General features: G+C 48.3%; 1 protein-coding gene across 1 annotated transcript; it reads right to left on the bottom strand.

Annotated features, from left to right (window-relative positions):
- Positions 1–33: 33 nt before the first annotated feature.
- Positions 34–26,876, bottom strand: PAPLN (papilin, proteoglycan like sulfated glycoprotein). The gene is made up of 26 exons (XM_059819754.1): positions 26,770–26,876; positions 25,347–25,407; positions 24,958–25,060; positions 23,915–24,045; positions 23,445–23,568; positions 22,589–22,669; positions 21,183–21,355; positions 20,516–20,639; positions 19,281–19,407; positions 18,505–18,570; positions 16,220–16,427; positions 14,277–14,453; positions 12,821–12,977; positions 12,116–12,202; positions 11,272–11,575; positions 11,024–11,141; positions 10,187–10,316; positions 8,293–8,944; positions 7,380–7,517; positions 6,396–6,520; positions 5,349–5,487; positions 3,775–3,912; positions 2,986–3,113; positions 2,298–2,406; positions 778–953; positions 34–209 (listed from the first exon to the last, which is right to left on the bottom strand). Exons 1-26 carry the CDS (start codon positions 26,874–26,876, stop codon positions 34–36), a joined length of 4,059 nt encoding a protein of 1,352 aa, XP_059675737.1.
- Between the last annotated feature and the right edge of the window lie 770 nt (positions 26,877–27,646).

Here is a 27,646-nt window from a genome sequence, read left to right as displayed (position 1 = left end):
ACCTGTACTTTCACGTGGCCGTGGAGGTGTCTGTCACCCGCGGTGACGAGGAGGGCTGGCCTGCGGTTGGTAGCGAGAGCAGCTAGCGCAGCAGAAGCTGGAGTAGTATTCGTTACCGCAGAGCTGGGCCTGCAGGATCAGGTCACAGTTGGCGAGGTGTGGCTGGTCCACGCACTCTCTGCTCGGGTCCCCGACGTGATTCACAGTAGCTGCAGTCAAGCAAAAGGTGAAGCAGCTGTAAATACACCGCCAGGGCTCATCCTCAGGTTTTGTTTCCCTCCCCAAAAGACACAGCACATTCCTGCTTTCTCCACCCTGCCAGTTCTAAGGGGATTGTATTACATTTAGTCCAACATGAAGGATGAGAGAGAAACTGACACCTCTGGTGAGACGCAGGAGGAGAATGCAGTTTCTGGGGCTGATCTCCTGAGGAGAGACCACTCTACACCCTTTGTAAAGCCAACTGGATGGTGTCCAGAGTCCAAATACAAATCTTGCAGCCAACTATTTCGTCAACCAACTATGGCATTTTGGGCTCAGGAAGTTCACTAGGCTCCCAGCACCTGGGGAGGGTATGGGCGGTGGTGTGTGTTTCCACCGCCCTGCTTTTCTGCCCAGGGAAAGCAGGGCTCCTCAGGGAGCACAACCCAGGGGCTCCTGCTGCTCCCCAAAGCCAGAGGTCGGCAGCGGATGGGCACACACAACGGACAGACTTACAACAACAGTCAAGAGGCAGGCACTGTGCCGGGAGAAGCGGGGAGGACGGGTTGTACTCACTGCTCGGCCTGCTCCTCAGCACTTTCACCTCCGTGCTGGCACTGACAGAGTTGCTGCTGCTGTAGGCGCTGCACGTGTAGGATCCCTCATCAGCCTCTTGAACGTTGCTTATGATCAGGCTTCCATCCGGGGACAGGTGGATGTGGTGGCCATCTGCCCGCATAGGGACTCCGTTCCTGTGGTGAAAAACATTTTGTGCCACTATTCCCACCCGTGAGGGCTAAAGGAGCTCTCTGTGCTCTTTGGGAACTGATGCTCTGTGAAAAGGGTGAATTTTTACAAATTCAGCAGGAAGGAAGAAGAAATCTTCTTTTGCCACAACCTGGCTCTACAATCGGGTAGTAACACCAGCCTGAGGGAGTCTGCATCCATCAGCCCACCATCTGCATGGGAGGGAGCTAGCTGTGTGCTTTGTATAAAGACATTACCCTTTCCACTATTACACATTTTTGAGGTTTGGAGAACTACGAGAAAATCCAGGGTGCCTTTCCCTCTCTCCAGGTTGTGGTCTGGCAGTGCTTGTTTGGCTGGCATTGATAACAGTGCATATTGCTTGAGGAACATATGGGGTAGTGAGCAATGTGCCCTCTTTCCTCTCCCTTAAAAGATGGTTTAAAAAAACGTTTAAAATACCAGCAAGATTGTGTCTGTTCTGTTCCTCCTGGAATACTCTGTGCCCAGCAGGAAAACTGCCTGAATTATGAACTCCCAGTTACCAAGGAAATGAAATTTGTTTCACTGAAAAGGGTTTCATTCAGACTCTGAAACTTGCATCATTTTGTTAACTCAAATACCAAACTTACGTATGGAAGAAAAGCTCTCTTTGTGAGATGGCCCGCTTTAGTCCTACCCCTTGGAGTAGAGGGATTTCAACAATTACCAATCCGTCCCTCTGGATCCTTTACAAGAAGACTCCAAAACAGAACTGATTATTTTCAAATAGGGAAAAAAACCAACCCCACCAAACAGTTGCACAGATTCAGAGTTTCACTGTAAACCATCAAGAGAAGAGGACACAGCTTTTCCTTTACTAGAACACTTTAAATTCTCCTTTGCTGCCACTTGACAGTAGAGGGAGAGGACTATCACAGCAGGAAGCTGGGAGAAGAGCTTCTGTTATCGTAGGGGCTAAAACATTTGCTAGGGTTAGGCAGAGAGCGCTTTATAAAGACCAACTAAAGGTCTTCCCCTGGCTACTCATTTTAGTTTTTGCTATTGTAACGTCACTAGCTTTCCAGCATGGAGCCCCTCTGAACTCCATGAAATCTTAGCTTAAAGTCTGCTTTCCTCCTCATTTGGCTGGAATATGAACTTGGTGACCCCTAACACCCCACAGAGATCTTGCCCAGGATTTTTAGGGGAACAGGCAAGTTGATTAGGAAAGGGTAGGTGTGCTAGCAGGGGGGCTGAGAGCTGTGGGTGTCTCTCCTACCTGGCAGGCATCCAGCATTATTATTTGGAGGGTAAGCGATGAGGTTCAGGAAGACAGGAAAGGGAAGTTTTGTCTCATTTTTGCTCACCTTGACCACCTTATATTCACATTGTTGCCAGTCACTGTACAATGAAGCTGAGCAGTCCCTCCCTCAGGTACCGTGATGCTTGGCAGAAGACCAGTGATCCTCAGCTCTCCTAGACCAGAAGGGAAATCATCGCTAGCAGGAAGACAATGCCATGCTGCCGCTGGTAGTAGGAGTGTTCCGTCATGGGAAAAAGTCCAACGTACGCTATGATGAGCTACAAGACCCTAGGCCTCGAAACAGCATGATTGGAGCTATGACGCTGTTGCTATGGGGAATGTGGATTTCCTAAGGGCTTTGGCCCAAGCAAGGGCAAGTAGCAGAGGCTTCAAAGAGCTTTTTTCCTCCAGCTGGACACCAGCTGGACACAAGCACATCACATGCACAGAAAAATCATCTTCTTAGTTCCTCTTGCTCCTATAGCCATTCCACACCAGTGTCCCAGAAAGTCACTCTTACTGTGCTATTAGTCCCTCTTCCCAGCTGCCTGGAGCACCACCATCTACTAGACCACGGGGTAAAACGACTCACTCTTCCCTTGCCTTCAAGCTGCCTGTTAAACATCAGGTGTGAAGCCAAGAGGCATGGCCAGACAAGAAACCCACGCCGCCCAGCCCTCCCTGTTTCCCGCTTGTGTGTCCACGTGTGTGTGTGTGCAGACATGCCATGCATGCCTCCACCCATCCAGTACCTAGAGGTCGGAACAGGACCTGGCGCCGGTCCTGGTCACGTCCATTCGAGGCAGTGCAGGTAAAGAAGCCGATGTCTTCAGAGCTGACCCGGCTGATCACCAGGGCCCCGTCTGACTGCTGCCTGTGTCTGGGGAACAAAACCAGAAAGCCCCTCAGCCTGTGCTGGGGTCGGGATGGGATTCCAGCCACCGGAGCTGAAGCTCAGCCTCGTGCACAACTTTGTAGTAACACTGAGCAGAGGTTTAGCAGCAGCTCAGTTCACCCTCTAATACAACCCCTGGTCCTCAAATCCCAGCACTAGTGCTGTAGACTCTGGAGAAGCTCGCCGCTAGAGCAGGCTTCTGGGAGCAGAGGGTGAGGGGAGCTGCAGGAGAGCAGCACCAGTAGCTGTGGAAGTTCACTGCAGGCACCCTGATCTCTCTCTTTGCTGTGAACCTCTGGCCTGGCTCACAGACCAGCTGGTTTTTGGCAAACTTGCTTGCTGTGTGTTCTCTTTCTGCTAATCTTGTACATGAACAAATTGCAGCTGTGGCTCACCTGTGGACCCTGTATCACAGCTGTTCTCTCGAGGGTTCACTGTTCAGACTGACCTGAGTGAGGCTAGGGCACTCAGGCAGTACGGTCTGGCCCTGACGGAGGAAGCTGGCCAGCACAAAGCAGGACGGGCCCCAGCTGCACGGCCAGCAGCTCCATCCTCTGAGGGTGGAGACAGGGAAGGCAGGACAAGGAGGCGGCTCTCCTCCACATGAACCTGGCTGTGGGTATGCTGGAGCCGCCTGGGAGCTCACCTGGGAGAGGAGAGGGGCTGCCCGTCTTTCTGCCACTCAATGGTGAGAGCCGGCGATGCTTCCACTGTGCAGGGCAGTCTGACTCTCTCCCCGATGTTGGCCTCCACTACTGAGGGCTCGCTCTTATCCATTCGCAATCTGCAAAGTCCACAAGCTCAGCAAAAGATGCATAAACTTCCTTGTTCAGCATTTGACCTTCAGCACAAGGCTTTTTTAATCACAAGCCTTATTTTTTGCTTCCAACGGGAAAGGGCGATCTCTGCCCTCCTGGCAGAGCTCTGATACTTGCCATTACCAACATTCACTCACAACATTCAGAAAAGAGCAACCTCCATTAAATCCTGCTCCAGTTCCGCACAGCTTGGTGCCGCACTCCTGCCAGCCAGCTTAACCTTTTAAAGACAGCAACCCTGTTTCTTATAGCATCCCTCTGGATAACAGCCTAGGAAGTGTTAACAATATGAGCACGTGGCAAATGGTACGAAGTCCTGAACAGAGCGCCAAGCGAGTTTCCCCTGAGGTGCTTGCCTGGCACACAAAAACGAGCAGGTATTTTTTGGGGTGTGAAGAGCCCATAGCAATCACCTGACTGCACGCAAGACCAAGGAGCTGGCCATCCACTTCATGTAGCAGAAAGGTTGAGGTCAGGCTCTCATACCACTCATCTTCTCATGCTCTTTGCTGTCTTATAACTACAACTGCACACCATTTTAGAAGGGAACTAAACCATGATGTTCCCAGAGTCAAATAAAACATCATCTCCCCCACCCCCATTCTCTGACCTGAATTCTTGATCTCAAAAAACAAAAACGAAGAGCCTTAATTCAATGCTCTTCATTCAATGAATCACTTCTTTCTGCTTTTAGGCAGAAGCAGCTAAGGAGGTTGCTGGGGAGTTCAGCAAATTGGTTGGGTTTTAGGCTGTTAACTCAAAAGAAGGGAAGGGTCAGATCATGATCCCATTTAATCTGGAGCCCCAACATGCTGCATTTAAGGCAAAAATAATTTGTACCCTTTTATTTCTGTGGGGCCTAGAAGCACCAAGGAAACATGCAAGAAGCTACAAAATATGCCATCCAGTACGTGAGAAGATAGTTTTGAGTAAAACTGGTTTGTTCACAAAATATTTAAAATAAATGGGTGGGGGCTAAAGTAACTGGAGTTTTTTTTTAATATACGTAGGTCTATTTCATGCTAGTTAAGCAGCTCCTATTTGCTTTGCTTTTTTCCAGAACAGGTTTCTCTTTCTGCCTACACTAACTTGAACAGCCAAGGATGCTGCCCCTGATATTTCTACTTTCACTTGAACCCAGCTCCTTTGCTGTCAGCCTCCCTGCGTATCTTTGCTCAGAATATGCTTCTTTCAAGAGACCCTTGGGGAGGACAGAAGACAGTTTGCGACTGGGATCTTCGCCCATTCCTGTGGTCAGCAGTTCAGTGCTGCTTGCTTCCCAACCATGCCCCAGAACAGCTGACCCAGGACCTTTCCAATCTTCAGCTTTTCTACACGAAGAGATGCCATATGGTTCATCAGTTGGACATGGTGGACAAACTGTTGCTGTATGTGAACTTACCCGTATGTGAATTGCTGATGCACAGAGGAACCGGCTGCCTGTACAACCTTCCTGCCTCCAGATAGCTCTCGATGCTGCTGATTTTCCTTGTGAAGGACCCGACCTCTCTCACCCTCTGCCAGAACAGTGCTCTGGTACTCTATTCAAAATAAAATGCCATATGTGAATAAAAGCACCCTTCTTACTGTGACCTCTTGCGTAGAGTTTCTATGAGCTTGGGAGAGCTTGCTGAACTGGAGCCAAAGAGCCCTTCAGCCATCTGTTTTCTGGCTGACTAGTGCAGTAAGCCCGCACTGTCTACTAATAAGAGTCACAGACCTGCAGGCAAGCAATTTTAGACTCCTTTCTCTCCTCTGTCAGTGAACATGTTGCAGTATCCCCTAGGCCACAATGCCTTCTGCCCCATGTGCCATTGCTGTGACAAAGTACACTTCAGAGATCGAAGGCTACACAGTGCCTTGCTGGCCCATCTTTTGAGACTAGTCTTTCATATTTTTTTGGGTTTGTTTCTTAACTAAGGCACATTTTTCAGAACAGGGAATCTGTTACCCAGCAGGACCTGTTTGGGCAAAACACAAAACATAAATGCACCAGCACAGACAGCTGTGGCAGGCTGGTCCTATTATATAGTGTGAGATGGAGGACCTAAGAAACTGCAGCAAACCCCTCTTCTGGAGCCTCCTTTCTGGGATCAGGAGGCAGCCAATGGCTCTCAGGGAGAAAGACATGCTTGCTCTGCTGGAAATGGGGCAGGTTACAGACAAGCCACAACTCTGGTTATGGGGTGGCACTGCAGGGAAGGAAGTGCTTTAGGGCTAAGGCTTTATCATGAGGCAACACCAGAAGAAGCCCTGCTGCCCCCACACTCCCTCTCGGCACCCCTGCAGCGGAGGAGACCGACTGCTTTGGCTAGTTCTTGGGACACCACTGCCATGGAGTGAAGGCAATGCTGCTAGCACAGCATGGCAGCATGGGAAGTTTGCTCCTGTTGTCAATAACCGTTAACGAGGAGCCCTGGTCTTTGGTCTTAAGTGGAAGATAAGTCACCTATGATCTGTAACTGAATCTGTCGGCTCTCTGTCCTCCCGTCAGAAATGAGGCACGTGTAAGTCCCGGCGTCCTCCGGCTTGACGTGGCTGATCACTAAGGAGCTGTCGGACTGGTAGGTGTGCCTGCAACAGGAGCAAGAATTAACTGCCCCTGCCTGGCCATGGACAGCAACTGGCCAAGGCAGAGCAGCCCTTCGTGCTGATGTTACATAAACCACCACCATGCAGTGCCCTCCCCGGCTTTAGAAAAAAACAAAACCCGGTTGACCACAGAGGGGTCACAGGCAGGGGAAATAACTGCGGCAGAAAGGAGGTCAGGAATAGAGAGGAAACTGAGATGGGAAAACAGGGAACTGCTTTCAGCAACACTCTCCCAGGAGGAGGCAAACTGCCCTTCTAGGCAGGAGCTTGAGCCCCAGCAGTCATCTGCAAACAGAAAAGCAGAACTGGGCTTTTCTTAACTGTGATTTTCATAACACAAAGTGACTGTCTGGCTCCAAACTGTTGCTGGAAACAGACTTCCCAGGAAGAACAGGCTTTAAAAGTAGTTTAAAAAAAAATTATATCTTAGATGGGAGTGCCAGAAACTTCCAGCCAGAGGAACTGTGATTTACTTGGCTACAAGCTTCACCCTGGACTACTGACTTAGTGCTGCCTCAAGATGAATCCAACAGAGACAACATTTTTCGGTATCACTACCCACATGTCAGCTTCCATCAGTGCCTTCTTATGGGACAGCACCTGTTCTGCCCCATAACACTAGCCAACACCTCAATACTACTGCAAACTGTATCTGTTTCTGCTGTGCGCAGACCAGGTGGACAGTTCATGCTCTTAGGTCAATACATGGGCTTGTTTATTTATTCATCCTTTTTTTTATTTTTTTTTTTAAGAATGTTAGCAGTAAGATTACAAAGAAAATGGGCATGCTGGGCAAAGTGCCGAATATGCAAGGAGCCCATCTGCTCTGAGCTGAGCTCACCTGTCAGAGGAGACCGGTTGGCCATCCTTCATCCACTCCACTCTGGAGAAGGGGGACGTGCCTGTCTTGCAGACTAGCTGGATGTTTTGTCCCATGATTGCTGTCACAAGAGAGGGTTTGGCTTCCTCCAGGATGGGTCTGAAAGAGAAAGCGATTCCACTGGCACCTCTGCTGCCCTCCTCTCCTCTGGGTCCTCTAATGTGACTCTGGATGAGTCACAACCACAGGGCAAAACAGGACCTGCTGCCCATTCACCTCTGAGCAGATGCACCAGGCAACATGTGGGGAGCCATCTCCTACATGGCAAAGGTTGCTCTGGACAGACTGAATGCTACAATATCTCCAGGAAGAGAGAAAGTCCTACAACCCCCTCTCTTCTGAAGGAACCAAGTTCAGCGCAGCAGACAGACACAACAGATCCAGTGCAGATACATTTAGATCTAGCTGTATGCACTCCTGATTTTCAGGGTGACGCTGTCTGGATGCTGACTCAAACTCTGCATCTTAAAAATCTTCCCTAGAACAACCCACTGCTGCTCCATGTGGTGCTGAGATAAATGTTCTGAAGTCAGAGAGTCAGCTAAATTTGTTACTCAGAACAAGAAAAAAACCCCTATGGATTCTCATTTACAGTGTAAATGCCTCCCAAAGACCCCAGGATCCTGCAGTCTTTTCACACACCATACTTCCAGTGCTGTCAGAGAGCAGGGAGAGTGCAAGGAAAGACAGCAGATATCTCCAGGGCCTGAATAACTTGTTTTACCACAGGGCCACATGTATAGCCAATCCATTGCATGATATTCCCAATTAGCTGGTCCCGGCTGGGGCAACACTTTCACTCCAGAGGAAGCTGCACTGATGCTTCACAACTAGCTGGCAGAACAGGGGAAAAAAAAAAAATGAAAATCATCACCTGTGCAGAGCCCGCACTGGGAACGCGTCTGCGGACACCTGGTGCCCAAATCCCTCTGTGATGGAAACATCTGCTCCGAAAGCCTTATGCCACTGCTTGCCTTCATGGGGCAGCACCTGCTGGGCACTGCCACTCTGCCTCTCTGCGGGCCCCGGCACTGCTGCTTCCCGCAAGTGCAGCTGGCTCAGGCTGTCCAGTCTGCTTTGCTGGGTGCCCCAGCGCTGGCTCTCCAGCACACTAGTCCTTGGCAGAGATTCTGGCAGCACCTCGCTTTTCCAGCTGCCCTGTCTGTGGCTGTCTTGCGGGGGGTGTGAAGCCCCATAGGCTCTTCCTTCTTGGCTGTGACTTGCAGACTCTCTCGGGGGTGGCTGCTGCTGACCCCGAGCATCCCCTGTACGAGCGCGGGAGCCAGTGTGCTGCCGTTGCAGGGCTCCTGTGCCAGAGGAGGGATGGTGCTCCAGAGGACTGAGCCCCGCAGAGTTGTGGCATGCTCTCATGCACTCCTCCTCTGAGGCAAAGCTGTTTTTATTGCCGTGACAGCCGCCGTACCAAAACCGGTTGCACTTGCCAACGACAGTCACAAAGTACCAGCGAGTGGTCCAGTTTGTGCAGGGGCCGTGGGCGCTGGGCAGCAGGCACATGACAGGATATGCTATGAAAAAGAGCAGAACAGAGGGAGCTGTGAGGGTCATGAAGCACAAAGTCCCAGGTGCTTCAAGGCACCTACCTAGATGATCTGATGGGCCTTGTGGGCAGAGGGCAGGTGGGAAAGTAGGACACCTGAGTTTTGCACCCAGCTCTGCTTTGAAATTGGGCAGCTGCTCACATGTTTCCTTCTGCCCCAGTTTTGCCTCTGGTGGAAAGAGAACCAACCTCAGAGACACTTCTGAATCGAGATACTAGACGGATGCTTTACAGCCTTTCTTGGGGAATTGTGCAGCTGCAAGGTGGGCTCTGGGGCTTCCTCTCCTGCAAGGGGCACATGGCTGCTGTTTGCACATTGCCAGCCCACAAAGCAAGTGGATTAGACCCAGTTGTGAAGCCTCATGCATTACAGAATATCCCTTCTCACATTGATACAAAGAGGAGCACAGCCCAATGTGTCTACAAACCAAGCCCTGTGCTCTGAGTCACAGGTATCACAGCCACATGCTGACAAACACTGGATGCAGGGCTCCAACTGAGAGGTCCTTTGCCAAGCTGTGGTTGAGCTCCAGAGAGCTTTCCCTTTCCCCAAGGCAGCCCCACAGGGCTGGCCACCAAGCAATCTCTCTGCTGCGGCAAAAGGGCGAGGCAATGCAGCAGCAACGTGCCTGCAGAGGATACAGCTGGGAACTAAAGGAGCAGAGATGCTTTTGCCCAGCAGCTCTAGTGCCCTCGTAGTACAGCAGGCACTGTATTGAACTCTGCTGGCTGAAAGCATCCGTGCAGCCCTGAGCAACACCTCCATCCTTTGCTGTAGCTCTCATTCCACCCCTGTCCATGGGCTGTCTGAAGGCCGAACACGGCCCTGATTCCCCAGAGAGGTCCTACTTCTGCTAAACCCAGGTAACTGATTTGGAGCACTCCAGGCTGCACCAGGGTGTCTTCTCAAGTGCAAACAGCTCCCCAGAAGTCCTACAGACTGACAGAGATTGGACAAACACACTTCTGTCCAACTACCAGCAGAGGACAAGAATTTCCGCCGTAGCTGACAGAACTGAACTATCTGTCTGCTTTTCAACACTCCTCCAAGCTTCCCCTGCCCCAGCCACCAGGCAGAATCTCTTTTCAAAGAGATAATTCACTACATTTTACGGAGAGCAGAGCCTCTACACAGGAAGCTTCCATATGCTACTGGATTCTGCAGGACTATTCCTACATTTCTAAACCAAGAAGCCAAAGCATCACTTACGGTAGTTGGGCCTATTGAGACATCCTTCCCCTTGAGGACCTGAAGCTGAAGCGACATTGTCAAAACAGCAGCCGTACACGGAACTGCGGCACTCACCCGAGGCGTGCTGCTGGGACAAGGCTTGGCTTGCCTTAGAGACAGGAATTGAAAGCCAAAAGTTATCATGCATACATGAGGACAGTAGCACATGCAAGGCACCGTGTCCGAGCTGTCGGCTGCAGAAGGCCAGCTGTTAGAGGAACCACTATTTGTCTGTTCGCCTCCTAGAGGCTTTCATGCTGGGAAGGGGTGGGAAACTTGGCTGTCAGCCATGGAGCCAGGGCTGCACTTCTCTGCAACACAGACCTAACCAGCCCAGCAGCAGGCCAGTTTTTTCAGCTGGCCCCACCAAGCACCCTAAGCTAAGCTACGAGAGGAATTAACTCCCTGACTATTTCGTCTTCAATTAATCTGCAGACTTGACAAACAAAGGCAACGAATAGTGGCCATGTTTTTCCCTTTTTTTTTCTCCTAGAAATTGGATGGCAAGTTTCTGACCGACAGAAATTTGATTAATTAGGATTATTCAATCAGTTCTACACAGGATGGTCTTCTAACTTCTCAGACATCTCCCAACCACCCACTCTGTCACCTGCTTACAGAGGATCACAGGTGGATGGTCCAGACTGAACAGGAGCGAAGTGGACCAAAGCGCTTGATGCCATGCATGGAGTATTGGTCTCCAGCATTACTGGCAGAGATGAAGCACAACAGAAACCCACAATCTGAGCCACCGGTGTCAAATCTGAATCCTCGTATCCGATGGATGGCTAAAATGCACAGGGTTTTTGTACTTACTGTTGGAGCAGCTGCTGTGGACTGACTTCTGCTTACTTGAACATCACGGTAATATTGTGGGCATCCCATGTTGTTTGGACCCTGGGCAGCCGTTACTCCATCAGGACAGCATCCATACCTACAGGCAGAAGGCAGAAGGGCTGCAACAATACCTGACCTGCCTGGCTCAACAGGCGCAGGCTGTAAATTTCACTAAGCCCCCAGGAGAGGCAATGCCTCCCTGCTCAGGCCTGTCTACTTCCAGCTACCTGTTTCGGTGACAAGTGCTGAAGCGGCAGCCTCTCCCCAAAGGGCCTGAAGCTGGAGTGTGCCCATCTGGACAGCAGCCGTGCGGGCTCCGCTGACAGTCCTGAGAGCCCGTCCCTGCAGTGGGGTCCTGAGAGAAGCTGAGCTGATGGGAACCCGATACGTGTGACTGGGATTCCCAGCGAACAGGCAACAAGTTGATGCCACGGTCCTTGGTGGATGGGATGTGGTGATTCCCAGAGGTACTATGGATCATGGAGCTCCCAGGGAGCATCCTTTCATCACCAGAATCTGGGGAGAGAACTCCTTAAAGCATGCAGGTGAGCATCAAAATCTGGTCAGTTTTCCTCATCTCTGCTGTCCTTCACCTGTCCAAGGTTACAGGGCAGGCTTTTCTGTATCAGAGTTTCACCTGAATATGTGTCTTCTGGCCTACTTTTCTGCGTTTGGTTGTCCTGAGGTTGTTTCGCTCACTGCCCTGACCATTATTCCTGTTGTCCCATGAGAAACCACCTGCCACATTACTGTGGTCCCCTCACATGATCCTTTCTTCTTCCTATGATCCGCTTTGGGCAGTATTTCTCTCAGCCAGCACTTAAGTCATGCTGACAGAGCCTGGGATCTATACACTGTACAGATACTTCCCAGTATCATTTCTGCATGGACAGATTCAGACACTGCTCACTATCGTGTAGAAGAATCTACACTTCGTCCCTGGCTCCACAGATTTCTAGAAGCCCATGAAATGAACAAGAGAAATGAAGAAAAGGAGGAACCTTTCCCTTACCACACCCTTTTTCAAATCCACCATCACCAAAAACCCAGACTAACAAAATTCTTCCAAACCTGTGGCAGGGCTATTTGGGTTGTAACGTGTCAGCAAGGACTGGCGAGCCACATCATATCCCATAGTGTCCTGCATACTGGGGACCTCTGCAAAGAGAGACATACACAAACTAAGTGCAGTTAGTCCAGCCCTATGTTCTAATAATTGAAAATGCTTCCAGGAGCCAACAGGAGACTAAAGTTGATGAAAATGTTTCTCTTCTCCTGGAACAGCTGCTAAGCAGCAATTGGATTTGACTGGATTGTCAGGACAGCGACCCGCGATGGGCAGACAGACAAAAGTCAGCATTTCAGCTCTGGCACGAAGACTAGACACAGACAGCAAGCAAAACCTTCTGAGCAGTTGTGCCTCCTTTATAGCTGGTCCACAGAGGGATGAGAGCTGGCTACAGTTTTTAGCTGCTGAGCCTGCCCATGCTGACATCCTTCTTGACTGGGAGTCCTGGGGTCAGTCTGCAGCACACACTGGGACAGAGCCATCACAGAATACTGAATTCTAAATGGACACACACCCATGTTGTTCCCAAGCCTGTAACAGCACAGGTACTGGGACTCTGAAGATGCCATGGTTATGTGCACAAAACAACCATATGATGGAGACAGGCAGGCAAGAAGCTGAGAACATAAGCTGGTGCAGAGCTGGGAATTTCTACTCCTAAACAAAAGCGTCTTAGGAAAAGCTAGGTGTGCAGCAATACCACTCACGCTGTGGCAGGTAGCAGGGCTGCCTGTTGCAGCTACCCAGGGTGGCTGGTTTCTGTGGCTGGATGGCTTTGCATGTCTCAGGACTGTAGAGTTTGGAGTCGCCGTCAGCGCAGATGACTTGGCGTGTCCGGATGCCTGAATTGCAGCTCTTCGAACACTTGGGCACAGAGACAAGGCAAGTGAGCGGCAGCAGAGGCCGAATGCAGAAACCCCACAGAGCAGAAGTGTGGAACAGCTGCATGATTAGCTGCAGGCTGAGCAGAGCTTTCTCCACCAAGACAAAGCAAACAATACTTCAGCTGGATTCATCTGAATAATTAGAAAACCATACTTTAAATCATTTTACCAAATGTTGCACCCAGCCCTGAAGCATTAGGCTCTGAGCCATGCTCAGCCTGTAACACCCAGATGAGCTGCTGTTACCCACAGTGGTGTGGCAGGGAGCTGGAGTGAATTGTTTCAGCCAGGCCTGAAGGCATCTCAATACCATGGAGATCCACTGGCTGTGAGCGGGTCAGTTTTGAACTACGCATTCAAGAACAGTTTACAACGGGAAAGCAAACTGGTGGCTTTCTTGTAAGCAGCTAACTGGAGTTCCTCGCACTGGAAGCTGTGGATGAAGAGGGAGCAATGAGAGGCAGCTCAGGGGAGGGGAGAAGATGAGGTATTTGTGTAACCCACCTGCTCGTGGCAAGCTCTACAAACATTGGGAGAGTATGTCTCTCTCATTCAGATGCAGGTAGGAGCCCTTCTGATATAGGAAAGCCAGGGGCCAGGAAAGATCAGATTAAAGTATGCAACTTCTTTAGCTGTTATTAAAACTTGGCCCACATCTCAGAACCAGATGTAACACGTTTTAACTCAGAACAAGCTGGTCTGGCTAGCACAGAAGGGAAAAAGTGTGTTTGGAAGTCACCTGATGCATTGGATCTACTCCTATCTCCTCCCCCAGGCACTTTTCCCAGGTTGAACACAGTCTGGCTCCCTCCACAAAGACAAGACTAATCCAGCTGAAGCACAGTTTATCTGAACAATTACAAAAATGTACTTTAAACCATATCACCAAATGCAATGACCAGTCCTGAAGGCTGGAGCTCTAAGCCATACTCAGCCCGAGGGCTGTTCTGCTATTCACACTGATGGAGCGAAGAATTGGGAATGAACAGCAAGAGTGGATTGTTTCAGCTTATTGGCTGCATTTTGCCACTGTCACTGAAACTATAATCCCCCCCTCAGAAGGATTTATTTTTGTAGCAGCTGCATACAAAGCAGGCAGCAGATTAACTGGAGCATTACTAGTGCCAGTTACAACGCAACTGTGAGCCAAGGGACTGGTAATGAAGCAGAGCATGCTCCCAGCCCCAGCCAATGTGCAGACTGCATGGATCAAAGCTTGTTTGCGAGAAGCACAGCAATATAATCAGTTATTTCTGAACCATGAAAGTGCGGTGCTCACCAGGCCCCAGTCTCCAACGTGCCAGCCAATTTCCTGGATGCAGTTCTCCTTAAGGCAGGGCTGGGTGGCCGATGGCTTTGGCTCCATTAGGCAAGCGAAGTCCTGAGCCTGAGAGCCCTGCTGCGTTCTGCAGGTGACTGTGCGGGTCTGGACCCCTTCCCCACAGCTGGCTGAGCACTGCAGAAAGGGGCGCAACAATTACAAGGAAGCATCTGGTTTTCACTTGCATTTCCAGGCTGTGCTGCCTAACGTTAGGGCAGAGCACCACTTTGAGATTGCCTGAAACAACCATCATCAAAATCATCTCGGATGAGAGTTAGCAGAGTAGTTGTTTATGCTGTAGAAGAGACAATAAGGCATGGTGGATAAGGTCTGGGAGATCTGGAGCTCACTGGATGATTTTGGTCTAGTCATAATTTCTCTTGATCTCTACCAAAGACAACACGGAGAATGACTTTGGAAAAACATCAATATTGCAGAATAGATTGAGAACAATAAATGCCAGGAAATACCTGGAACCTCGTGTTATTTACTCCTGATTAAAATCAGCTCAAGGTAAAGAATTCAAGGGAAGATAAAAAGATTAGGTTCTTGTACTGCTCATGTCTTCTGCCTGAAGACCTTGTGCTCCATTTTTATGGTGCGGAGGTGTGACACCACTTCTATACTAGTAACATGTGACATTTTCAATGTCCTCTTAAATTCACAGTGATGTTTCCTGGAATCAGCCTACTGAATTACCTATGAATTACCAAGGTCTCTTACAGACAGCATTAACTTGGGGACAGTCTGAATTACTTTAGATTAGCTTTCCAGATGAGTTTCAGCCAGTCATTTACTATAGTGACCTTTTACCTCTGAGAGTACAAGAAACAGTCACTTTTGAGAACCCCAAATGAACCACTTAGGAATCAGCCTGCAAGAACACGACACTTGGTACCTTCCCCAAACAGTGCTCTTGCCCCACAACCGTGAAGTCATCTCAGTATTCACACCTCACGTCTCACAAGAGGGGGAAGGGGAAAAAAAAAAAACACAACACAAAAACTTTACAGTCTAGGTTATCATGCCTCAAAGCTGGATTTTATGCTGCTATACCACTCAAAGTACCACCACAAGATCATAAGTCAAATGTTGCAAGCACACATGTACTTCTTTTACAAGCGGAAAATTCACTTGTGCTTTAGGGACTGAGTAGAGACTGCTTCTACTTTCTAAACACTTGGAACGTAAGATGCCTTCTAAATGCCTGGCTGGCAGCACTGAGCACATACAGTCTGAACCGTTTCCTCTCCTGGAGATATAAAAGCACACAGGCATCAGAAATGCATCACGCAGCTGTGTTCGGAGGAGCTCTGTGCTGACACCCAGCAAACAGCAGGTCACCAGTGTTTCAAGAGTATCTTGCTTGCTGAGTGTTGTGATTTTAGTATGGCTGTCCAGGGCTAGTAAAGCTGAGGCAGCAATATGCATGGAAATAAACAGTGCAGGCAGGAGCCATGAGCTCCTGTTTTAGAGAGGAGGGAGTGTTACTGCACATCATCAGCTGATGGACAGCAGCTCTCATGCCCGCGCTCTGCCTTCACCGGGCCTGACTCGGAAACTCAGCCAGTGCCAGGTCTGGTGGATCTGATAAAAATACAGGAGTGGGGAAAGGACTGGGAGACCAGAGAAGAGAGAACATGCAATGAGAGGAGCAGGGGTGCAGGGGCACGCTGTTTTGAGGAAGAGGAATGTGTTTATAGGAGGGCATAGCTGCTACCTAGCTGGAGAACTTGTTTGGAGGACTGCAGGGACAAGTCCTATACCTCTGCACACCACCTATGCAGGGACACACACCTTTTACAGTCCCAGAAAAGGAGCCTGACTCTTTATTGCCAAGCTTTGGCAGATCCTCCTTCAATATGTGCCAGGAGGCAGTTGCCTCCCACACTAGAACTCACCTCTGACCAGGGCCCTGTGCTCCAGCTCGCACACTGTCTCATGTTGCAAGGCTGACTGCTGCGAGGCTGCTGTGCGAAGGCCATGCACTCAGCGTTATCCACCACCCCTTGGGAGCTCTGACCGTCGAATGCCACACAGTAAACGGAGCGAGTCTGGGTGCCCTCACCACAGGTAGCTGAGCAGGAGCCCCACTCCCCTGTTTTCCACCTGCAAGTCACAAAACCAAGCAAACAAATGTCAGAGGCACAGGGGAGGTCAGTGCCGTGTCACTGTTGTAATCAGACAGGGAAAATGTCCCTTTGCAGAACAGAGTCAGAGGCAAGTTCCCATTTGACCAAGAGCTGCCCAGCTTAATTGGCAGTGCAGAGCATGAGTCCCACTCCAGAGACAAATCCCCAGCTACAAAACACTTGTTTCTCTGGAATTGCAGAGCTCTCCCAGAGGGGGAAGATTTCTCTCCATGGCTTTTGGTCTCCTGATGTTTGCAAAAGTGTCATGCCCAGAATGGAACACCAAAGAAGAAAAAAAAAAAAAAAAAAAGAAGAAGAAGAAGAAAACAATCCAGGTCAGCTAAAAGAAAAGCAACCCAAGCAGCCCAATGAATGACCCATTACACTCCAGCCATTATCAGACACAGTAAAATCAAGCCAAGACCTCACTCTGCCTGCAAACCATGCCAGACACTCTCAGAAGTGCTTGTGAACTTTCCACTGATGGCCAGTAGAAATCTGGTTTCTTCCTCCCATGGGCCAAATTCTCTAACAGCAGCACACACAAAAAAAGCCCCCAAAACTTTTAAATAGATTTTGTCCCGTGTTTGGTTGCTGAAGCTGTCACAGAAATGATACACCCTTGCTAACAGAAGGGGGAATGTCCACAAAACAATCTGACTTTTTGGATGGTAAAACCCCTGCCCTTGTCCATTCCTGTGTCTCAGAGATGCCCAGGTAGCCGGGAGCACAGCTTACATAGCCTGGCTTCAGGGACAACATGATGTTTCATTCCCGACCCCAGGGTGCTGCACAGCCTAAATGCACTGGTGGTGCAGGGGGAGTGTCATGGTGATCTGCTTGTCAGCTGCTACCTCCCCTTCCAGTCAGGTAAGCCCCAGCCAGGGCATGAGGGCAGTTCTTGTTTTCTCCCTTAGCCTTCCAGCTGCTTCCCTGGTGTGCCCTCACCACCCCTGAGTTTCAGCCAGCCAATTCACATTCACATCCTACCAGAAACTCCACAGCAGACTCAGCCAAGAGAAGACATCTTCACCTCCTTAAAATACCCTTCTTTACTGTTAAAGGGGCAAATATCAGCCCAAAACTGAATGGCCTTTGCTATAAAATAAGATGTTCCCTTTGGAAAGGGAACAACTACAGCAAGTAGAAGCCACTTAGAGCGGTGTGGTTGCAGGGCTCAAAACAAATTCATTGATCAAGATCTTTCAGAAGCTCTAGTGGGGATAAAAAAACTTCTGTATTCTGCCTACTGTAAAGCAAATGTACAGTTTTAGAAAGGCTCTTTCAACTGGATGGGCTCACCTACAGCTTCCTTCAATTGTGAGTCAAGACATCTTGTCTGACACTTGTTTCATTTCCTTTGTAAGACAAGGTCAACCATAAGGCTGGGACCCTCCATCAGAGGGCAAAGCATTGCAAGTCCTAAGCTATTAGCAGTTTGCTGAAGGACAACTGTTCCGGTTTTGATCTTTTTTACTTCTCATGCCTCAGTGTACATTGCAAGTATTTTATCTGTCACATCCTTGTACTCATCACAGTACATAGGCACTTTTCTACCTGCAGTAGGGCCCATGCCAAAGAAAGAAGAGCTTTTGAGGAACTCTGAGGCTTTTGCTATGGCACTCTGGGATGCTGGCCAATGTTTCAATCTCCCAATACATCATGCTCTCTTTTCCTTTCTGTTCTTTTATTTATCTTGATAAACCAAACAAAAATCTTCTAGAACATCCCTTCACCTCTTTACCCTGATTCCAGAGAAAAAACACTTATCAGGATAAGCAGCCAAAAGCTATGAAAAAACCCGTCCCCTTCTCAGTCCCATAAGAGCCAAGTTACCAGGAGCACGCACAACCACTTAAGCAAAGCTGACAGCCAGCACCCTCCACCATAATCTTCACTGGCAAGAATCAAAAAGCAAAGCACCACCCACTGCTACCACCAGTGCCAAAGAGGAAAGCCCCCACATCCCCACAGACTTCAGTGGGCAACTAGGTGGAGAGCAGAAGAGAGCAGCTGCCTTCCTGTGCTTTCTGTAACCTCCTCCTCCTTGTTACCTCTTCATCTGAGAGCTCCGTGCTCCACTGTGACTCCAGGCTTGCGGCAGATAGACGTAAGAAGTCCTTTATATACAGAACAAAGGATTTAAAGAACTTAAAGCAAGTAGCTATAGGCTACCATGTATTCAGAAATGCTCCCAGGTTTCCAAGTGCCCTCTCGCCCACAACAGCACCCTCCCAGGCCTCCACTGCACCCACCAGATAGACAGTGAGATACACAGTTAAGGCTCTGGTTATAGCTCTGGATGCCTGCGTAAGGGCCAAGTGAAGCCAACTGCAAGGCTATATCAGCAAGGGACAGGGTGCAAATGGCTGGGTAAAGGGGTTTGAAAATGATGGAGAACAAAAAGATTCCAGGATTCAGCCCTTTCTAAGAGCAAGGACACTGGGAATGCAGAAGTGACATAAAATGACACCAGCTCTGACCCACTCCTCTGTTTTTGCCAGCTCCAGTTGAAGAGAACAAAAGCTAAAGAATCTGTTTCCTATCTCCTACATGGGCTAAAAGGCCATCTTCCACAATCACATGCTGTAAAGCAAATTTAATTGATCTATAAAATTAACATAGAACATATCGAGCCTTGTGCACACAGAAATGCTCATCACAGTGTTATCATCACCATCCTTTGTCTTGGGCTTTCTCTAAGAAGTGAAACATTTCCTTGGAGGGCACCATGCTGGTGGGAAGGAGTAGAGAGTCAGTCATTCTTTTTCCTGGCTCCAAAGGCACCCAAGGAAGAAGTCAGAGTCCAGAAGAGGAAAGGAAATCTTACCGTTTCGTCTGGGGACAAGACTGATGGCCACATGTCCGGTTATTGTCTGGTTGTGGTTTATTCCTGCACATATAGTCCGGATAAATCTCATTGTCTATGGTACAAAACACCAAGCGGGACTGGAAACCTGAAGGAGAAGCAAGACAGTATTTCGGTCAATGCAAGCCACCCAGGACTAGGTCTGAAATGCACTGGTGTTGGCAAGACAAGTTTCTAAAGTGATGCAGAATCCACACCTGCCCCAGCCAAGCTGGAAAAGTCAGGTGCAGTTCTTGGTCTGTCACTATACATACAAATGATGCCTCTCCACAGAATGAGTACACTGGAAGGGCAAGAGAGACAGAATAGTTCTGTGTAGCTGAAGGGCATTTTCCTATTGAGTGGACTGTGATACACAAGGCAAGCGCCATATCCATATACTGCTCATCAAGGAACCCTGCATGGTGTTGCAGTATACAGCAGCAGAGCTGGGGGCCTCCTGTTAGACCCAGAAGGTCAGTCTTGTGAAAACTGGACACTGGAGAAAAAACTTGCAACTCTTCATGCTTCCTACAGGATAAGAGTGCTCAGCAAAGAATATCAGCTCCTACAACCAGAATATGGCAAAACCTGTTGAAATGGCCATCAGCACAGAAGACCAGAAGAGGCTGGTAGAAACTCTACATACCTTCAGCTGGAAGGGTTTTTTAGTTTGATAGGGGTTTTTTGTTTGGTTGTTTGGTTTGGGTTTTTTAGCTTAAAAACTGTAACTTTGCTCGTGGAAGAATTTGTAAACTGAACATGACATGAGACCCCAGGAGATCTGACAGCCCCCCTGCAGAGAGGGAATCTTTCAGGCTAAGGTAGAGGGGAACAATGTGGTTCAGTTATGTAGGCCAGGTCAGCTTGGAGAGGACCTCTCAAGTGGTTGAAAAGGCCTAAAAAGGACATAAAGAACTGAAGCAGAACAAAATAAAACAAAGGCTACTTATGAAGACCCTTAACAGATCCTAGTAACAAGTCTGAGGACTAGGACATGGAAAATAAGACAGGACAAGGCATGGGACACAGTCCTGTTGTGACTCCATGTGTGACCCTCCCTTGACAAAACCTTAGCTGCCCTCTGCAGATACCTGTGCGGTCTTCCAGCAGGAGACTGCTGGGAAGCAGCTGCAGAGGGCAGCACACAGTCACACTGCCTTCAGGTATGGATATAAACCCTACGCCAGCCCAGAGACCAGGTCCTGTCCCCTTACCTCCTCCACACTCCGAGCTGCACTCACTCCAGGAACCGTAGCTCCAGCTGTAACCTGAGGCCTGTCCTTGCGCGGGCAGGTAGTACTCATACTGTACCCCTGGGTTTGGCTCCTGGCTGATGAGCTGTGAAAGCATGGGATTAAAGTCAGGGAAATAACAACAGCAGCACTTTTCCCCTTTGCAGCATTTTCCCACCATGTCTGAGCGTTCAAGCTGACCTGCTTTCCTCCTGTTCAAGGAGCACTTATTCTCTATGCCGCATTTCTCCTCACCTTCTATGCTACTCTAGAGAGCATTATTTTTCAGAGAAGATTCAGCCCTCTCAGAGACAGAAGATCCAGCTACTCCTGTAACAGTAAGTACCCTTGCCTGGCCGGCAGCACTCTATAACAAGGAGTGCCCTAGAGCCCGTCCTTGCCCCAACCCCATTTGGTGCTGACTCTCCACTCCCTTAAAGTCAGAGCCCAAGGGAATAGGCAGGAAGCCAACATCAAGCCTTGCCCTGCTCCTTTCTGGGCAACAGAACCAGAGCTCCCTGGGGGCCCCATCACTTCTCCAGTCTTCCCCATGTGGTCCCCACCAATGCACTCCCACTGCACAAAGCGAGGGCTGCTACACAAAGCGAGAGAGCAAGAGCATCAGCGGGGGGCAGGCACAGCCGCTTACCTCAATGATGAGGGGTTCTGTGGTGGGACCCCGGGCATGGAGGAGCTCTGGGGCCAGATCACCCTCCGAGCCACGGTCGTAGTGCATAACCGTGCTAGCTACGTGCAGTGCCCGGCTGAAGTCAATTGTCCAATGCCCGTTCAGATAGTACTCCCCTCGCACGTTCTTGACAGCTGGACAAATGCACACGCCAGAGAAGAAAAGGCAGTAAATTAACACACCTATAACCTGGCACCTGGCTCCAGACACCACAAGACAGGGCCTGCTCTAGACTTGCAGGGTATTGGCAATCCACAGAGCTCTCAGTTCCGCCATTTGAACCCCAGCTCCTTTACATCAGTGTTGAAACCCTTTAAGTATGGCAACAATCTGATATGGCAGCATCTACCAACACAGCATACATTCACACATCAAAAGAGGACCATAAGAACTCGACAGGGATGTTCCTGTTTCCGATCAACACTGTGTTGCAGGTGTGGCAAAAAAATGAGACCATCATCCTCCAACAGTGCTGTTCCCCCTGTAATGCTCTCTTGCCAGAAGCTGCTCCACATTCGGACAATGGTTCTTGCCAGCTTTGCTGCAGACCAAGCACTTTTTTGCTGCACAACCAAATGCCTCTAGCATACTCCAGCCCTGTCTCTGGATTCTGCACTGTTAGTCACTGCGGCACAGCCTATGGCAGCCTATGTTCTGCTTGCCATTAAGATGTGGGATTTGCACCCCACTGCCTCTACACCACTATCCTCTTCATCAGACGTTCTATTCAGAAGACAACGACTTTTGTGTTGCATCCTCTTTTCTACAAAGGAAAACCACCAGACTGATTTGTCCAAAGCACTGGGCAATGGAAGAGTCAGAAAGCATAAGAGTATTTGCTTTCGCCACTGGAATTTCCTCAGCCCTGCCCAGAAAATTAGGTAAGGACATTTCCCCCTCCTTTTTGCCCTCTGCAGCATGACCAGAGTTTAAGGTTATACAGACAAATACCCAAAAGATATCTATGCGGAAAAGAAGCCCATCCCAAACTTTTGGTGACAGGAGGAGTTAGAGTTTACATCCACCAAGTAAACAGCAGAACTCATAGCCAAATTTTGCTGTATCAGCTAGACTCCATGAAAGTTCCAGGCAGGAAGTCTGAACATGATTCGGGTCTTTTTATTGCCCACCCAACAGCAAGATCACCACAGGAGAGAACATGAGGTAAACCTGAAGGCCAGAGTTGAGCATCACTAACACTTCAAGGATACTCAATATTCAGATCCTGATTTTCAGAGATTTTTTCCCTCTGCCATATCAGGCCCTCAAGGTAAACATCCCAAAGCCCAGTTTACCTGAAAACCAAATTTTAACGCAATGGCTAGAATCCAAATGGACTGAAACACAGGTTCCGACATCAGTCTTACCCAGAAAGTTCCTGCTGGGCATAACCTCCTTAATTTGGATGCTTGTGGCTCCTACAGGGATGATGAAGATTTGATTGTACCCTGAAAAAAAAGGAAGGGGATTATTCAGTATCTGTCTGTGGATGCCACACAGTCACTCTTCTGTGCCAAAGGTGCTCCTCGTTTTATTGGTGCCTGAACAACTGGAGGAGCTTTTTGACGGTGGCTTGAAGCATTTCAGCCGTCACCTTACCTGCATTCTGAATAGCTTCACCCAAAACCATCCACAGGTTAGTCCATGTGTAAAAAGTTCCAACTACACCTCAAAAAAGTAAGCACGGGGGTCAGTGCAATGTCCATTTTTTAGATTTTAAAATCTTTGGAATTTCAGCAAGTGTCATATTGGAGCTCAACACAGAGAGATTTGACCACAAGTGCAGTTGTTATCTTAAAATGACTCAAAATTGGCCAAACGCAGAAGATGCAGTCCCATTTCTAGCCTTGCACCAATCCTGGTGGGGCTGTCAAGACACTGGACAGGGAGGCAGTCTTATGAAAGAAGTATATAACTATATTAATATGGTACATTTACAGCACCTGCTGGAGACTGAGCAGGGAAAGACACCAGCTGCATGACAACTACGTCCGTCTGTACTGAGACTAAGGAAGTGATTCTCAGGATAAGGCCATCAGTACAATACATTTTCTGATGCTAAAGCAGCTGAAGAGCCACATGCCATACAGACATTTCAAGTGAACATCCAAGCCTGCCTACAACAATCATGTGAGCAGGTGTCTCCACCAGCCCTTGCACAAGCTCGAGCTTAGGTTTAACTCTCCCCTTCCCACCTGCCCAAACTACCTTGATCATTGTTACCTTTGGGGAGGCTGGGCACATCAAAAGTGCCCTTCACACCATAGCAGGTGCTGCCATCTCCTCCACACTGCAGGCACTTGTCCTCCTTCTTGGCAGATTCCAGCATGTTATCACAGCCAACAGCCTGTCAGAGCACAGGAGCATTGATATGAATAAACTGTAATGACGTAGGAAAGAAAGAAAAAAATGGCCAAATGCTGGACTGATCTAATGAGAAAGCCTGATTCTAGGAAGTCTGGGAAGTCAGCATAGGGCAGGAAAGGAGTTGTCAGAGAAAGGACAGAGTTGGCATCTTCTGTCTCATATTCAGAGGCAGATAGATAAATGCTGTCCACATGCTCCTCAGCACCTTGGAAACTGAATGATTCTCCTTTTCTGGTATTATTATGAAAGGCCAAGTAGAACAAAGGGAAGCAACAGAAAGACTGACAGTCACAATGGTAAATGAAGGAAGCCACGAGATGACTAACCTGACAAGCTCCCTCTACACAGATGTCCCGCTTGCCAGGTTCACAGGTAGTCCCATCTACCACTGCTTCCTTGTGCCTGTAGTAGAAGTTTTCTCCCTTGGGAATACAGTTTAACTCACACTTATTAGGCGCTGGTAGGAAAGAAAAAAACATTATATAGTATGGCCAAAAGTTTGATAATGCATCAGGAACCTAGTTTTAGACCACAGGAGCAGAAACAGAAGGGTGGACTAATATTAAGTAGCAGATATTGAAGAAATTTCTGGGTCACAAACTGCTGGGGGCTGGAAAAATACCCTGGTAAAGCCTCACTGTATGCAACCATTTCCTTGGGCACCTTTGGCTGGCCAGTGGTGGAGGGGGGATGTTGGGCCAGGTGGATATTTGGTTATTCCTTAGTAGGACTGTTCCCTTGGAGTACAAGGCTTTCTGGAATGAGAACAAGTGCTGGTACAGAACACAAGGGAGCTGTTATCTTAACAGCCAACAAACAAAACTTTAAATCCATCTTGAAATCTCTCATAATTTGTTAAACTGCTGTGAATGATAACATATCAAAGCTCAGAGCAAGGACCTCTGGGTTCCTACACCTGCCTTCTGAGCTGGTTCCTCAAGAAAGCACAGGCCAATTGAAAGAGATGTCGTATTTTCTGAAGCACTCATTAATTATACACATTTGTTTCTCCTGTGCCCTGCTAATATTCTTTTGCCAATATTGAAAAATACAGCAAATACTCTAATACTTTAGGACCTACCTGCAACCAGTTCCAGCTTTCTTGAGCAATGTTTCTGAAAGAACAGCTGTTACAAGAGACATTACATATCGCTGCAATGGGAGCTGTCTCTTGGCCCATTCATCCACTGTCTTTGTGAGAGCAATGCTTTGCTGCTGGCAAAAAGATTTTTTCTATGTCACCCCCTGCCCCACCACTCCAGCTAAGGAAGTATCCTACGAGAATGCTACAGTCAAAAATATTACAGTCACTTCAAAACATACTGTTGATAGTTAGGGATGAAGTGTAACCCTACATGTTTATCATTACCTCCATAATACGGAAGCCACTTGTATTTCTTTCCTTGGAATTCTGTCCCGTCGAACTCTGCACATTGCTCTGCCCGGAAATCCCGGGAGCCTTCCGGGCAGCTCTGTTTGGAGGAGAAAATGTTTGTATTGGGCCATTATAAAAAGGAGGAAAATTAAGTGTACAACAAAAAATTGTTTTTTATTTGTTATTGCTCCCATATAAAATCAGCATCATAAATTCAAAATGCTTTTGAAGGGGTACTGTTGATGAACCGCATTCACCAGTGATGCCACAGAAGGAGAAACTAATAATGACATACTACTTCTGAACAAGAATAATATTTGTCTGGGGAAAAGGAGCAAAAGGGAAGCAAAACCAAAAAACAGAACACAAGCAGAGCACTGTACCTGAACGTTGCATGACCGATAGCTTCGAGTTGGTCCAACACAACTGGAAGGACCTTCTGTCCTGAAAGACAGAAAACCAAAATGAAGCTCTCTGAAGAATACACATGCAAAAAAATCATCTCATGGCAGACATTGCAAATCACCTTCACATCGAGCATATCACCCTCACATAGTTTTCTGAAACAGCAGAATAACTAAAATGCACTTCTTTTCCACTAAAGCAAGCTGGCATCTTCTAGCGCCATTTTCTGCTATGGTTTGCGTTCTGGCATGAATGAGACACACACCATGAAGGATTGCAGTAAAGCTCTTCAGGGTCATGTTTCAACTAAATAACGGAAGCAGAGCTTTTAGTCCTTTGTCCACCAGCAAACAGTCGAGGTGTCCATACCAGAACCAGAAACATGTTATAAGCAGCAGGAGGGTAATGCCCAATTCAGAATAGGTGTGCACATCATCTGTCATGCTGTTTGTGTGCACACTAGGCCCATTAGGAGGAAGAGCTAAACATGCCTATGGAAAGTGTGTACCACCCTCATTCCAGTCAAATGATGCCAGCTGAGAATTATGGAGAGTAACAGTTAAGGAGGAAATTGATCTGAAAAGCCACCCTATGTCTAATATCTCAGCATTCCTAAGATGGAGAGACAGGCCGCCAGGGATTCTGGCAGGTGTCTACCGTAACACACAGGTGTATACCATAACGGGCAGCCTTCAAAAGAGACCTTTCTTTATTCTGGGTGGGAAGAAGCAGTGCTCCATAACTCTGGATTCTTCTATTAAAAAAAACCCCTCTCATTTCTCTAAACATGAAGAGGCTGTTTTTTTCAGGATGTTATTGAGAGTCTGGCTTTTTTTTCCTTTTCATTGTTTTTATCCACAACAGGATCTCTTAGGTCCATCATTCCCAACAGGTGCAGTCCCAGTCATCATCCTCACTGCCTCTAACCCAGCTGCAAATGAGATGGCACAGCGTTACTGCTGCTTGAGCCAACTCCACTCTTCCATTTCTTCTGGGGCAATTTACCTTCCTGGGAATCATAAGCCTGAGAAAATCTTGGCACATTCCCCAGCTCTCGGGAGAGAAACCTACTGCTCCAGACTGTTCTCCCTCTCCCCCAGGCCTGCCACTCTAGGCTTGATTGAGCAGCTGCTGCCATACCAATCACCTGATTGCACAGCCGCAGATCTCACAGAGAAACCACTGGCAGAGGAGCCAAGCAAGGATGTGTTGAAGAGTGCTATTCAAACCAGCAGTGAGGAAACGGAAGCTGAGGATCATCTCAAAGTGGACTCAGGTGACTTATTCCCCTGGAATCAAACACTAGGTCTTTTTTGTTCTGGATGTATATTGGAACATAAGTGCAGGAGCTCAAGAACAGAAAAACACATTTAAAGAAAGAAAAAGGAGGTTAGCCCTCACCTTTGGGAATAGCAGCGCCGTTGCCGAAAGCTGACTCCACCGCCACAGCTCCGACTGCACTTGCCCCATTCACCCCAGCTCCCCCAGACATCAATCTGCCGTTTCATCCGGTGGCCCTGCAAATAAAAACCCCCACAGACATAGCAAATGGACATGGCAACACAGGAAAAAACAGTGAAAATGAAGCAGAGCTCCTATGCATTCTCTTGCAAAAGAGACTGTCTTGCTGGGCTGTGTTCCTAGTATGTAAAGTGGCAGGGAATAATACATCAGAAATGTCAAGCCTCTGATATCTTGGAGTATTAGCTTCCTGAAGCCATATAGCACATCCAGCTTTATAATCTCCCTTAAACTGTCACTGTTTGTCTATTCACAGAATCTCAGCACTTTTTAATAACCATCTGAAAGAGGATAACATCTCCCTCTCAGCAAGGCAGCAAAGGCAAATCATTACTTCAGGGACTATGAGCACTGTCACTCCACACCAGATCGATAGTGCCACTTAATCCCAAATCCTAGGCTCCAAGCCAGATACTTAAGAGAAATAAAGGAAGCAGTAAGGAAACCCCTGGAACACACTTTTTACTGCAACAAAATTCCATACATGGACCTTTTTTCCACCCTACCCAACTGTGTCCAATGATGATGTCAAGGTCTGGGCCATCATTAGCTACAGTCTTAATTAATTTTGTGGTTAGAAAGTCTGAATGGATACTGACATTAAGAGAATAAGCATGATAATATAGACAAGAAGTTACAAGTGGAATGGAACCAAACAAAATACATTGTCTTAGAAGCAAACGAAATAACATATTTTCAGGAAAAAAGGCCTACTGCAGCTGATGGGATCCACATACAGCAGAACATGGGGGTTTAG

Source organism: Gavia stellata, chromosome 7 (assembly GCF_030936135.1).
Source record: "Gavia stellata isolate bGavSte3 chromosome 7, bGavSte3.hap2, whole genome shotgun sequence".
Taxonomy (NCBI): Eukaryota; Metazoa; Chordata; class Aves; order Gaviiformes; family Gaviidae; genus Gavia; species Gavia stellata.
This window is presented reverse-complemented; position numbering and strand designations above follow the sequence as displayed.